The sequence below is a fragment of the Schistocerca piceifrons genome, chromosome 1 (genome assembly GCF_021461385.2).
Source record: "Schistocerca piceifrons isolate TAMUIC-IGC-003096 chromosome 1, iqSchPice1.1, whole genome shotgun sequence".
Lineage (NCBI taxonomy): Eukaryota > Metazoa > Arthropoda > Insecta > Orthoptera > Acrididae > Schistocerca > Schistocerca piceifrons.
The window spans coordinates 123,585,601-123,599,976 of NC_060138.1; the positions used below are offsets into that span (position 1 = coordinate 123,585,601).

The window sequence follows — 14,376 nt, forward strand, 5'->3', positions numbered from 1 at the left end:
ATATTCTCCTGCTGACCGAGTTATTTCACTTTTACTAATTACTGTTACTATGTCAGCACTGGCTAAGTACTAGTAGTACCCAGGTTTTTTTTTACTATTACACTTGTTTAACCAATACCATTCTAATCTACTGAATTTTGTTAAATGTGGTATGTTTTCACAGGCTGCTACGTACTGGACCCATCGATGTTAAATGTGTCTCGTATAAAGCATTGAGTTTAGCAATGTCATTTAAAATGTGATGATAGGATGGTCAAGAACAAAATATTTCATTCTGAATTTTATTAACAGTCATTATGATGGTTAAAAATCATAACCAGTTTATTCACACAGTAGCATCTTTATTCAGCTTGTCATGAGAGCCTGAATCTGTATAGAAACAATGAAACTACAATCAATATAACAGAATTTTTAAGACATGTTCACAACATGAAACATTATTGCACCATTGCCATATAAAGACAATTTTCAGATATGTATCTCGCAATTCCATTCACACCAATGAAGACAACGTTAAATAGAAACCATTCATGAAAAATTTTATTTAAAAGCATTAAAAAGGCTATCAATATCAGGAATCTAACATACATGCAATTCATAAAAACACAATGATATTACATTACTTTAGCTCGAACACTAACCCTGCTAGTGTTCTACATTTGCTTCAATTCATTTCCAATGAAAAATCTACTATAATGTCACAGTCCACAGTTGCAGTATATGAACTATATAATAGCTCATAAAAACATTTAAACATGATATTGCGGGGAGAGAGCAAAAGGAACTACACCCAGCTATGCCTCAGCATTTCATTACATTTGATAACAAAAGCATTACTGCTACTTTCAATAGTTCCCAATGTAGCTAGTAAGGCGCAGAATCCAGAGATCTGAGCATGAAGCATTAACATCAAAATTTCATTAATATGTTTTTAATTTTTTTTATCTTTTGAGATAAATCTATCTGAAAATGTAGCAACCACAAAAACAATTTTGTCCAAAAACCTATATAGTGAACCAGATAAAAGCAAGCTCCTTGAATTCCACACAAAACAATTTTCACACACATGTTTAGAGTTATGTTCCATGTGTTCATTAAAGATATATCTTGCACTTACTGAATTCATATTCAATTCAGTTTTCACTGCTAATGAACAAGTTTAATGATGATCACAATCAACCAGGTCTCTTATGCTCCTCCAGCAAATATACATAGCCACTGACAGAAAAGTAAACTGATTACAGCAGAAAAAAGTGAAAAGGCAGTGACTTCATTCTGAATGAAAAGGAGTGAAAGACATACAGCATCTGTAACAATGAAGGACTGCCTTTGCTTGATTCCATGGAAATAACTGAGCTCTTTTTTTTTTAACCTGTTAACTTTCATAAACTGTGCAAACTCTCACTGACAACCAAATGAAGACATATGATGGTATGGAAATGTGTGCAAACTTCTGCTATCAACAAGATGGAATGTGATGTTCATGATTTATCTCTACCACGGTGTCTGTATCATTTGGACTTCACTGCAGTAGCTCTGGATCGTAGTGACTTCTTAGTATTTTGATCCACCTCTGGCAGTTCATCATCTTCCTCTTTGCGTTTGTCTGTAAACAATGAACGAAATGTTAAAAGATCTTCCTTACTTGTTTCAAAATGTTCAATATAAATGAATACAAAAAATAAAAATAAAATGAGACAGGAATAAAGCTACAAACTATGCCTAAGCCTTATGGATGTAAGTTTTAAGATAACAATGTATGTGCTGTCACAATGTAGTGTGCTCTCACTCCACATTCATAAAATAACTGCATTTTCCTATCTTCAATGGTTTCAGCTTTAGGAGCAAAATGCTCTGAACATGGAAGTATTATTTTTTACTCTTTTTAGGGTTTGGTACCTCAATCCATGACAATAGAACTCTTCTACTATCACTTTTTGGTCTGTCCATGTGTCAAAAACCCTTTTTCTCATGAATGGGAAGGGATAACAAATTTATGTCACACATTCAGATCTCCATTCCTCTGCACGAGTAAAAATATTACACTTCTAAGTCAATGCAATAAAAAATACAGCCATTTATGTAATATACACTCACCAATCCACTCATTAAAACCTATGGAGTATTTCCCATTGATCTAGAATTGTGAAATTTGGCAAAAAGCAAGATTTCAGAGTATAAGAAAGGGGGAAAATGCTAAAACTGTTAATCTGTAATTATATTAAATGGATTTTTTATTGTCATTTGTTATCTGACTATCTGTATGTTCATCTGTTAAGACCTCTTTTTCTCAGAAATGGGATGACACATCCCTGTAAGCAGCTATACCATCATACGCAGGACATCTTGGAAAGATACTATGTAATCTCCTAACTATTTTGGGCAGTTAATATTAATTTATCCAGATAAATGGTAGTTGAGCTCCATTGCTGAGTACTGAATTATTTATTTGGAACGGTATTTTTCTGAAGCAGGGCTGATATTACATCTGTGTTTGATGAGAACTTTCTGCACAAAGGAACATAATTGGCCAAACTCTGTACTAAATTATGAATTTAATAATTCTTATTAATACAATATTCTAAAGTTATCTAATTTATTAAATATGTGTAGAATCGTTTGTCAAATATTATGAAACATGGCTTCACAAAAGATACAAACACCAAAGCATCGTTAGATGGTTCCCATCCTGCATATCAAAAGAAATTTGCACCTTTACAAAAGACTCTGTGCCAGTGAGGAAGTATATTAAATGGAATTCTGAAAGTCCAGTTTATAACACTGAAATCTATCATTGTGTCTGTCTGCCATTCAACACCAACTCTTATGAGATCAGTACCAATTTATCCTTTTCTCTTATGTTATACTGAAATGAAAGTTGTACAATCACAACCAACACATTAAAACCTACAATGATGGCAAATAAAAAGTCTAAGACACATGCAAATCACTATTGAAGAAATAAAACCATGTAACATGTTTTTCTGATTTTCTGGATTCCAATTGGTTAGCATACTTGATTCAGCACACTTGGTGAATGACCAATTGACCAATTCTTTACAATGAAAACAAAGCTGTAAGAAACCTACACTAGCCAAATAAGGTAAGTGTGAGTTTAAATTCTACACAACCGGGAAAGTGCAAAACATTGTGTAAATGAAGTGTGAGAACTTCCATGAGGTTGCTGTTTTCTATAGGGAGGTTGCAACACCAGCAAAATGCCAGAAGACCTGCATAAGACTGGTGGTGGTGGTGCTGTAGTTGGTAGCTATCAGTTCATCTCAAAAACAAGTTTTTACTTTCAAATGAGCACTGATTTTGTTCCTGATGAAAAGATCGCCTTGTGGAACACTGTCAATTTTCTTGACTCAAGAACTGCTTTGTCACATTGAGCTATAAGAACAAGCAAGAACAGTGTTCCATGGCTGCATGTGCTTACACATTCACGCAGCATATCAACTCAGGATCAGTGATGCAATATTGGTTCTTCAATAACAAAATAGTATTTAGAACATCATAGTTATGTCATCATGCTGTCATTATATACTTTTGGAAGGATACAGCTGCACAAGTAGTTTCTGAAATAAGTCTGTTACTAAGACAACATACACAGTTTTTCATGTGCAGGTGAGGAGGAAGGAAGGAAGGGTAGATTTAAAATGTTATAGTTGACAGAAGCATTTAACCAGATATGGTTTAGGGACACAGCAAAAAACCTAAAACAAGATGGGCTGATAGGAAATTGAGCCCTGCTCCTCCTGTAAAAGGATTCTATGTCTTGTGCTCTTGACCATCTCACCCAATAGGGATAGAGGAGTAGTAGTGAAAACATGAAATATTTCAGCATGTACGGCATGTGATCAAAATTTAACAGGATTTTTTAAAATATTGTGAGCTTTAAACATCCCATTTTTAATTTTTTTTTATCCAGTTGTAAAACATGTTCCTGATGCATGTTTGTATTTTCAAATGTTTTGAATTTTCAGCTTATTATTGACAGTCGAAAATGTTACATGTGTTTTCCTCTCAAAAAAGATGGATCAAAGAAATGTATTAAATTTTGCTAGAAAAATGGAATAAAGCGCAGCACCACATTAACAATGTTGACTGTGCTTTTGGCGACTCTACTATGAGTAAAACAAGAATTTACAAGTGGTGTATACGCTTCAAAGAGGTCGAGAAAACATTGAAAACTACAACCGTCCTGGATGCCCTAGCACATCAATTTATTGCTGCAGACAATGTGAAAATAGTAAAGAAAATGGTTTTGGAAAAATGACCGAATTATCATCAAGGAGGTAGCTGATGATGTCGGCATATCGTCTGTCTCAGGCCAATCAAATATTTTGCATGTTTTGGGCATGAAAGAATGTTGCAGCAAAGTTGTTCTGAAGTTGTTGAATTTTGACCAAAAACAATGTTGTGAAGACACCCCCACAGGAATTGCTGAATGAAGTCAACAATGATCCAAAACTTCTGAAGAAAGTTATGACAGGTGACGAAACCTGTGTATTCGAGTATGATATTGAAATTAAGGCCCCATCCGTATAAATGGAAACTAACTAAAGAACCAAGAGCGAAAGAAATTTGAGAAGTTTGATCACATGTGAAGATTCTTCTCACAGTTTTCTTTGATTACAACAGAATAGTGCATCATGAATTCCTGCCTTAGGGTCATACAGTCAAAATGGAATACTACCAGGAAGTTAGACACTGCTTGTGTGAAGCAATCTGAATAAAATGGAGAGAACCATGGCAGAACCACTTGTGGAAACTGCATCACGATAATGCTCCTGTTCACAGTTCAATGCTTGTTCGTGATTTTTTGGCAGAAAACAAAACCGTTATATTGCCTCAGGCACCGTATTCACCAGGCATGGCCCGGTGCCATGTCCTTCGATTGCCAAGGCTGAAAAGAGGTGCTTCCAAGAATGGAGGAAGTGCTGGCGCAAGTGCATTATATCCAAAGAGGAGTATTCTGAAGGGCAATAAAGTTGACACTGATGATGAATAAATAAAGATTCTTGATGAAAAACAAAAACTCCTGTCACGTTTTGATCATACATGTCAAAGAATTGGTTGTAACTTACGCTCCTCCTTCTTCTTCTTGCTGGCAGCTCGCTTGTCCTGCTTGGGTTTTCGTGCAGGGGCCTGCAGTGCAGCCTGTTCTCGCAGCTTCTTCAGCTGCTGTGTGATGAAGTTCCACATCAACCAGGCCTGTAGCGTGCAAACTGCTACCAATGCTGCTATCCTGTTACCATAGGAAGACATCCAAAATGAATATCTACTAGCCATTACAAGGAGCATCATTTTAACACTGCCAAACTACATTTTTATGATTCATAAACACACAAATAATTAATTAATATGGCTTGCTACACTGAGAAAGCAATGCAAAAAAGAAAACAATGAAGAGGCTTACAGTAAAAGAGGCCTTCGTCAACGACACACACACACACACACACACACACACACACACACTAAAACGACTGCAGTCTCAGGCAGCATCCAGCCCAAACCAGTGCATCTGTAGAAATATCAGCACAAAGGAGACCTGGAACAGTTGTTCTGTGGTGACACAGTAGACGACAAACTTAGCCCACAGCTAGGATGAAGAGACGTATGTTTGTCACGAAGATAATCATATAATGACCATTGTAATGAAGTGTCAAGATTGGGGAAAAGATTGTAGTGTTGATAACCAAAAAAGTTTCATGGGCAGTACGAAAGGGTATCAGACAAAGATCTGAAAGATGTTGGTCAATCGGAAGGCCCCTTCCAGGAAATACAGTATGCCCGCACAGTATGTTATACGCACTGAAATCCTCAATAGAAAGGAGGGGATAGGGGAGAGAGTAAGACAGAATCCATGGTAACCTCTAAGAGTTGGAGAACAGTCATCAGTTAAATATGCTTTTCTTGGAGAGCAACACAATCACAGAACCAGATACATTTGTTGTTGTTGTTTGTGTTTATAAGTGACTAATATCAATTGCAGTTCCACTTAATTATTTTGTTGAGGGTGACCTGGTTAGGTGTAAAGGTGCCCGTAGGGAAGCTCACCCCAGGTTCACTGTCTGTCATCGGTGGCAGTGGAACAGCATTGATGAATAGGGCTTTGGACGGTGATGATGGGGAGGGGAGGGGCTGGGCGGGGGGACCTGGCACCTCCTCAATCACCAGAGTAGCCTCCTGCTGTGATTTCTTCTTTTTTTTCAAACTATTTTAGAGGGTGGGGACTCTTTGGAGGACTTATCTGCTGTGGGGATAGTAAATGAAGAGGGGACAGTCCCAGAAACCACCACCAGCAGTTCCTTCAGCCACTGGTTGGTGCTGGGTTGCTGATCTGCAGATTTCTTGGAAGAAAGTTTCATACCATGAGCCCTGTCACCAATAGAGGACAGAAGAGGACGCTGCTTCTTCAGCCAGATGTGATGGTCCCAGAAGACAGCACAGCCGGAACTGCAAGAGAGGAAAGCCTACTTCCCCTATGGGCTCATTTACGTGTGTGACTACCAGAGGTCTATGTTGAGAGAAAGCAGAGAGTAAATGCTCGAGGTACTGCCGATGGCCTATCACAATTGTGGCAAAAGTCAATGCCACTGATACCAGATACAAGTGATTGTACCTTTCCCAAGCTTCAAAATGTGATAGATTATCAGAGACCTTAAGGTTGTGGTAGTAGGATCAGGTAGGGCTGTCATCTATGCAACTAAAACAGAAAGGTAATAGCCCACATGGCGTGTTTTCATGGTTGCCAAATTTTATCTGCACAAATTAGGTCCTCTGTACAACTGGAAGACATATGCACACAAACTGCTGGTATTTAAAGCACCACATTGGAGTGGGCAATATGACTTCACTTTACAATGATACACCATGATTTTGATTTCTCAGGACACGAACACCTTCAAAAGCAAGGATGACAACTCTTATCAACCTGGATGTCTGACAGGCCGTCAACACACACCAAGTACAAAGTGGACCTCTCGCATCTTCAAGTGTTTGCACAGTTCTTCAACCATATGCAGCATTAAGCCCTGGTGAAGAAAATGGAATACTGTACCACATTCAAACTCCCATGGGGTATTACAATAACAGGTATATCTTGGACTTTTTTTTTTTTTTTTTTTTTTTTTTTTTTTTTTTTTTTTTACACGAGGGAAACACTAGGGACTGGGTAGCAATCACTGTTTTGACTTAAAACAGAACTTGTTCATAATTTACTGAGGGGGTTTCTCCAAATGAAGAGCAGGACTTTGTAAATCAACCACAGCGAGAGGGTGACAGGACGGAGGAAACGAACTGTTGGGTGGAGGCTGTGGCGACACTTGTTTGTCAAAGATTGAGGCCAGGACAATTATGTGAGCGAAGGACGAATTGCATGAACAGCTCCCGACTGCGCAGTTCAGAGAGGCTGGTAGTGCAGGAAAAGATGCAGATGGCTCAGCTTGTGAAGCAGCCATTGAAACTGGAATATTGTGATCGGCTGCATGTTGTGCCACTGGGTGGTCAAATGTGTTCTTGCCAATAATTTGGCAACAGCCTTTCATCCTGGTGGACAGCTGGTTAATAGGCATACAGTCATAAAAAAATTGAGCGGTATTAACAGCTGCTTTCACAGGTGGCCCGGCCTCTGACTGAGGAGGAGGAGAAGGAGGAGTTGGGGGGGGGGGGGGGGGGGGGGGAGATAAGCATGTGACAGGACTGGATTAGGAAGTTCTGGGTGGATTTATTGGGCAAGTATTGCACTGTGGTGTACCATGGGGATTTGGCACCTGTGGCGACGGGTTGGTAGTGTGAGCAGCATAGGGATGGACTGAGATGTTCTGTAGGTTGGGTATGTGATGGAACATCACTTCAAGAGGAAGGGTCTTTGGTAGGATGTCCCACACTTCAGGGCACGATAACAGATAATCAAAGTCCTGATGTGGCATATGGTTCACTTATTCCAGTTGAAGGGGACATTGGGCGATTCGGAGGGAGAGGGGTTGCTCGTTTGTAGCTGATTTACGGTAGTGGTGGTGTGGCCGCATTTAGGTTGTGTAAGGATATGGCACGGGAAATCTGTGGCTTAGGCCTGTGGGAGGGGGGAGGTTGCAAGGGAGGGCGGGGGGGGGGGGGGGGGGGGGGTAGGGGGTTAACACCTGTCTGTGAAGGCCTTCATAAGATGTTCAGCATACTGGTTCTCCTTACTGCAGATACGTCTTGCATAGGTGGCTGGGCTCTATGAGGGGATTTTTTTTGGTGTGGAAGGGAAGACCTGTTAAAATGCAGGTACTGTTGTTTGTTAGTGTGTTTAATGTGAATAGGGGTGGTGATGGGGCCACTGGAGAGGTTGACGTCAACATCCAAGAACGTGGCACATTGGGCTGAGGAGGATCTGGGGAAGTGGATGGGAGAGGAGGCGTTGAGGTTGTGAAGCAATGAGGACATCATCACTGAACCTGAACTAAACTGGTGGTTGGGAGTTTTTGGAGGCTAAGAAGGTTCCCTCTAGATGGCCCATAAACCATTTGGCATAGGAGGGTGCTGTGGACTTGTTTGTATACCTTCCTTTCCAATGAAAAATAGTTGAGAGTCAGGATATAACTGTTAAGTTATATAACGAGTGAGGTGGTGGGTTTAGAGTCTGAAGGACGTTCGGTGAAATCATGTTCAACAGTAGCAAAGATGATAAAGGCATCCTCCATGCAGACTACTATTGTGATGAGACACAGTGACTTCTTCACAGAAGGCCTCCGCTAACAGGCTGGCTTCCACAGTGATCCCATCCCAGAAGCCCAGCATAACCTCCACCTGCCACCTTCTACTGAAATCCTTGGCCCTTCTCAGAGCCTCTCCCAAGTCAATTTCCCTTCTCACACCAACAACACCCCACACATTCATCATCTACAACCTCCCCAAAATCCACACACCCAACAATCTTGGATGTCTCATTCTAGCTGGCTATTGGGCTCCGACTGAACCAATTTCTGATCGTGTTGACAACACCTCTGACCAACTGCACAAAACCCAGCATCCCACATCAAAGATATCAACCACTTCCTTCGCTGACTCCACTTCCTTTACCGGCTCTCCACCATCACCATCCATTTACTTTCTGTATACCTACAGGTTACTGTTCATGTTACCAACCCCCCCCCCCCCCCCCCCAAGCAAGACCAAATCCCAGATGTCCATGGCCTTGCCACTATCATATCTACCTCTCCCAATGTCCTCCAGATTCCAATGGAGGCCAGGATGCCTTTAAAAACAGCCATGTCATATATCAACTCTACTGCAAACATAACTCAGCTTTGTTGGTATGACTGCCAACCAGCTGCCCACCAGGATGAATGTCCACTGCCAACTGTTGCCAAGAACAAAGCTGACCATCCAGTGGCACAATGTGCAACTGGGCACAAGATGCTCAGTTTCAATATTTGCTTCACACCCCCGGCCATCTGGATTCTTCTTCCGCCGCCTGCTTCTCTGAACTATGCAGATGGGAGTTAACATTGCAACACTTCCTTTGCTCCAATAATCATACTGTCCTCCACCTCTGGTAATACACTATCCTTACACCATCCACTCAACAGTTTCCCCTTCGTCTGTCCTGTCCCCCACCTAATTCAATCCTGATATCACCTTCAGCATGTGGCACTCTCCACTGGCTCCAAAAACCATGTATCACATACCTAGCCTGTGTACTTGGCACCCCTCCATCCCACATTACTAGTTAGCAAACTGGCTGCCTCCCTTCAAGCCACTACACACCCCTTCCCTGCTGCCAGTCCCTCTTCCCCCTGGAGCCGCATTTTACTCTACCTCGAAAAAAAAATCACTCTGGAAGCTAGCAAGTTTCCTTTAGACTTGTGTGCCTACCAATGACTCACCACTTCTGCTTTTCAGTTAGTGGTCTCCTTTAATATAAAAGCACAAGGCTTGAGAAGAATGTTGCTGTGGCTAGGAAGATGAGAGTGGGTGGAGTCTGACGTATGTATCATGGAGAGAGAAACTCATTTCACCTCTAGAAAGTTATAGCCTTGGTGGAGTAATGCACAGAGATTTTCAATGGCTGGGTGTAATCAGAGGATGAGAAGTACCCTACCTGGAAGATTTGTTTCCGAATATAAGTTGTGCCGATTTAATAGGAGAGAAAAGCCTTGCAGAGGTTTTTGATGTAGGTGTCAAAGAGTTCGATAGTGAAGCAAATAGTCTCAAATGTAACGTTCAACAGACTTATCCCAACTGCTTCAGATTCAAATATGTTAATAGTGTTCTAAACCACAATGTAAATACAAAAATGAATTGAACATACAATCAAGAACAATCAATGATAATCAAATTTACTTTGCAATACAATAAACAAAAAAAGCACAAAGCACTTACAGTAGACGTATTTACTGGTTTTCCAAATACCACCCACTTCTATCTCTCTAACAGACATGAGCTCTTCACATCCCCAAGTACAAATCTTTAATATGTCTTACATTGTTTTATACTTGCCTAATCACTGGTATGTTGAAATTTCCTGTCGCAATATCGAGTCCTTGATTGTCACTGAGTGCCAGGCCATACCAAAAGGTCAGGACCGATAAAATTATGGAACCCAGTCTCACAATAACAAACATCACATTTGCAACCATGAAACCAACTGTAAGAATAATGAACATGTTATTAAAATCCAACAAATTATATTAGTGACACAAAAGTTAACACTAAGAAATAACAGTTACCTGTGTTGTCATTTTCACTTTTGTCAATGAAATGCAAGAGTTTGGCAGCATGTGACATGCCCTCAGAACTGTAATGTAGAACTAACAGACAAATTCCAACACGAGAGAAGCTGAAATCAATAATAGTGGTCATTAGAAATTAGACAGAAATCACACACAAATAAAAAATAAATATTATCTCATTTAAAAACTTACTTTAGTAAGTATGCTGCAAGAATGTAAACAAGAGAAATGCTTGCCAGTCTAATACGGGCTGGCATATCTTCTCTTTTTGTTTTTTGCAGGTATAGCTCTGGAAAACAGTGGAGCCAGTAGGAAAGTTGTATAATGTAAAAAAACTTGAACATGAATATCATTGTGTTGTGTGGGTATCCATCCCACAGCAAGGATATATTCATGAAATACTCCTCCCTAAAAAAAAAAAAGAGAAACATTTTTCAGGTAAAGTATAAAAAATGGGAAGGCGTTCAAAGCAAATTAACCAATTTTTCAAACACTGGATCTTTAAACATGATAAAATGAAAAAAAAAAAATTAGCTTGGGCACACATCTGTTCCATTTTGAGCATCTTCTGGTAGAACAGTAATGATGTGACACATATATTTTGCTAAATGGAGAAAATCCACTCACGTTTTTCAAATGTGAATCCATTATCTTACTTTTGGAGTATTGGTGCTCCAGATTTGAGAATACAGTCAATATAGTGGCACTAATACCTTGTTTATTCGACTTTATTTTATTTTCTGTACTTTGAGCAACATTTATATTGAATAATGCACATTTCTGGCAATTTACCCACGAGGCTCAATTACAATATGGATTTCATAACACCACCGTCCCCAATAAGTTCATTTAAAATATATCCCACTGACAAATTCTATCTTGTCACATAACACCCATTTCTGACACAAAACAATGAGGCCTCTTCACGTAACATGTTGAGGTAAGCTTTCAGCAGTTCTCATTAGCTGGCATGATCTTGGGCTGCTCCCTGCCAGCTGATTCCAGAGACACTCTGGATGTGTCTGTCTGAACAGACATTCCATTGCACCATCAACTTTTTCTGAACATTCAATCTCAGAGCCATAGTTCAGTACGGTTAGAATGTCTTGTTCATAAAATATTTTCTTCAAATTTACCTGCATCTTTAATCTGAAGACCAATGAATGGTTGCCACAGTTGTATCATCCTAGCTTGATGTAATGTAAGGTACTTAGTTTTACACCACCCTCCACATAATAATAAATGGCATTATGAATAAATACTCCATTATATATTTAACACAACATTCCTCTCATCACTGCTAACAGTAATGAATACAAACTACTAAATTTTCCAACGTGTCTGCAATGTAACAAATACACGTGAGAAATTAACTGTGTTCAGTTAGTTACAACACATATATAACTAGTGGCTAAAAGTCAATAAAGCAAGTGGTTTGGGAATAAGAGAAGCATATACACTCAATGACAAACATTAACCATATCACATTTTCCTCGAATGTGAACTGCCCAGAACAATGACAAGCAAATAGCCAGCTGATTGTAAAATCAAGTCCAAACAGATAATGCACACAGTTGGAACTGTATTCTATTTAAGTTCTATGAGTGCCAAGCAAGAACTTCTCTTGCCCCAATTTTTTTTTTTTTTTTTTTTTTTTTACTGATAACACTATGTTGTATCTCATAAATGATTACTGATTTGGTAGGGCAATCATTCATATTTAAAATGCCCAAAATTAAGTCAACAGTATTACATCATCAACATTTCCTCACGGAAAAATGCTTAGTTTTATATACTGCAACATCAAAGAAAAAGAATTTAAAATGATTAATATTTCAAATAAAATAAGCTCTCTTCTGTATCTACACTGACTAACTACTCCAATTACTTAAACACACCTCAACAATTTGAGTTCTCTCTTTATCGCACCTCTTTTAGGTTCACATTCTTAGGTCTGCTGTGATTTCAAAACTGTCAACAAGCTAATAAAGTCTGTTGAAAATTATGTTACAAACAAGTAAGGTCGCTTCACTTTATTTCTATCTGCAGGGTAATTACACAATTCTCACCTTGGACAAATGAAGTCTACAAAGGAATACGAAACACACAAGTGATGAATACAAAAGCAATTCAGAACACTTAAGAATAAATTGTACATTGAAGGGCAAAATGCATATCTACTGTTAACAAGTGTGTAACATTAGAACAATTTTGGCTACAGACTACTAGATAGTAACTTGTCACTACTAACCTGAATATCACATCTCCACCCCACAGCACTGAGAGGAGATAGAATATTATCAATTGCCCTGACTCATTGAATTCCCTGTGTTTCACTTTAGACAGGTGTAATTTGCGGCTTATTTTGTCCAGCACATATTCTTGAATAATAGCATGCATTACAATGCAGATAAGGAAGTAAAAGAAAACAGCACACAAATCTTTCAAGCCATATGTATAATGCACCACAGGTATTTCACCAGGTGGGGTTTCGGTCTCCTGCGTTACATTATGATGAACAGCAATGAACATATATGCAAACGGTGATGTCACCTATAACAAAGAAAGAAATAATTTTGGTATTTCTGTTATGCATGAAATATATGACAACTGCATATCTCTTAAATAAATAAAAAAAACATCAGCATTTCATTGTGTTCTCAGGCTTCAAAATAATTTAAATTGAGATACAACAGCGTAATTTCTCAACATTTGTTTACTGTAACATTCTTCATCGGTGCCTACTAGCTACATATGTACAGCGACTGTCAAGAGTTTTTATGGACAAAAGTCAAAATATTTATGCCAACAACGCTTAATGTGTAAAACAGTTCAATCAAAAAAAAGACTGTAAAATGCTGATACCATACTGATCTACAACACAAGCAAGAACACTTTGAATCAGCACAACTTACCTGTATCATAAGACCAATAATGAACACCATTGCAACGCAAGATACAATATCTGCGTGATTTTGAATGAAAAATTCATGACTAAAGATTGGTGGATTTTTTGACGACGATTTTCTTGGTTTAAGTCCCATCTTCGAGTTTGCGTACCCAGTACTCGCAGCTGGTTAACAGCCAAACAGCTGTGCGAAGCGCACGTCCAGCAAAAGGAAGTAGCAGTCTGCCCCTGAACAGAAGCTGTGTGTTGTCCCCCCACACACCACGCAGCTTACGAGTTGTCAGTACCGGATGTTGTGTTGGCACTGCTGTAGATAAATGAGTGTCCCAGTTTACAATGTTACGGAGTTTGTACGCTGCAATTCTGAAATTAATTTGCGCTGGCTAATATACAATTTAAGAAGATCAACAATGGTAAAGCACCTCAAAAGTTTTCAACACTATTGGTTTGTCAACGTGAGTGACGTATCGATAGTCGACGTAAAAAAAATAATAATATTGTATCTATGATATTATATGAATACCAAAACCCTCTGCCTATAACTAACAGCACTAGCGTGGTGTTGTTATAACCATAAAATAGAAATACCTACTTATGCCTATAAACAGAATTTACGATATCCGTAGTAATCATTCCACTAGCATTTTTGAATATTAAAGTATTGGGTTTATCGCGAAATCGTGAACATCAATTCACCCTGACTGTCACGTCACGTCAAAATATTTGACAATGCTTTTCAAATGT

General features: G+C 39.0%; 1 protein-coding gene across 1 annotated transcript; it reads right to left on the reverse strand.

Moving 5' to 3' along the window:
* Positions 1-518: 518 nt before the first annotated feature.
* On the reverse strand, positions 519-13,916 carry LOC124794322 (translocating chain-associated membrane protein 1). Its single transcript, XM_047258086.1, has 7 exons — positions 13,640-13,916; positions 12,976-13,277; positions 10,917-11,132; positions 10,722-10,831; positions 10,492-10,639; positions 5,091-5,251; positions 519-1,606 (listed from the first exon to the last, which is right to left on the reverse strand). The coding sequence occupies exons 1-7, from the start codon at positions 13,766-13,768 to the stop codon at positions 1,512-1,514; spliced, it is 1,161 nt and encodes a 386-aa protein (XP_047114042.1). The 5' UTR covers positions 13,769-13,916; the 3' UTR covers positions 519-1,511.
* Between the last annotated feature and the right edge of the window lie 460 nt (positions 13,917-14,376).

Bases quoted from the DNA above. Each gene is read 5' to 3' on its own strand.
- LOC124794322 (XM_047258086.1), bottom strand. From the start codon at position 13,768: ATGGGACTTAAACCAAGAAAATCGTCGTCAAAAAATCCACCAATCTTT. The intron at 11,133-12,975 runs GTTAGTAGTGAC...TTTTTTTTTTAG, and splicing joins GGTGGAGATGTGATATTCAG to GGAGGAGTATTTCATGAATA. The intron at 10,640-10,721 runs GTAACTGTTATT...TTATTCTTACAG, and splicing joins AAGTGAAAATGACAACACAG to TTGGTTTCATGGTTGCAAAT.